Source organism: Eimeria tenella, genomic scaffold (genome assembly GCF_000499545.2).
Source record: "Eimeria tenella Houghton genomic scaffold, Eth_scaff1848, whole genome shotgun sequence".
NCBI lineage: Eukaryota > Apicomplexa > Conoidasida > Eucoccidiorida > Eimeriidae > Eimeria > Eimeria tenella.
Window position 1 is genome coordinate 849 of NW_013541684.1, and position 498 is coordinate 1,346.

The 498-nt window shown below is 64.1% G+C and overlaps 1 protein-coding gene across 1 annotated transcript in view; it reads right to left on the reverse strand.

Moving 5' to 3' along the window:
* The window catches only part of ETH_00032460 (uncharacterized protein), a gene marked incomplete at both ends in the record, with an annotated part of 1,420 nt that overhangs the window by 702 nt on the left and 220 nt on the right, over nucleotides 1-498 (reverse strand). Inside the window, one exon of the mRNA XM_013373959.1 lies at nucleotides 1-496. Coding sequence (XP_013229413.1) covers nucleotides 1-496 — 496 coding nt within the window. The remainder of the gene's footprint in view (nucleotides 497-498) is intronic.

Sequence of the window (498 nt, forward strand, 5' to 3'; positions counted from 1 at the left end):
CGTTTAAGCGCATCTCGGTAGCGGGCCTGCAGTGTCCTAGGGTTTGCTGCAGCTTCTGCTGCTGCCGGTTCTGCTGCTGCAGCAGCAGCAGATGACTTCTGCTGCTGCTGCAGCTGCTGCTGTTGCTGCTGCTGGTGCTGTTGCTGCTGCTGCTGTTGCGGCGGCGGCGGCGTCACCCGTAGCTCGTCATCGCTCGTAGGCCACGGGGGAGGCGTGACATTATCAGCAGCAGTAGCTGCTGCTGCAGCAACTGCAGCAGTTGATGCAGCAGCAGGTGCTGCCCCCGCTGCACTTGCTGCTGCAGCTTCTGCCGGCTGCTTATCCTGTGCTGCAGCCCCACCATGCTGCTGCTGCTGTTGCTGCTGCTGCTGCTTCTTGTCGTGCCTGTGTTGCTGCCGCTGCTTCCGGGCCGCTGCCGCAGCAGCTTTCGGCTGCATCTGCTCCCTCCTGCTGGGCTGCGGCGCAGCAGCAGCAGCAGCAGCTGCTGCTGCTGCTGCT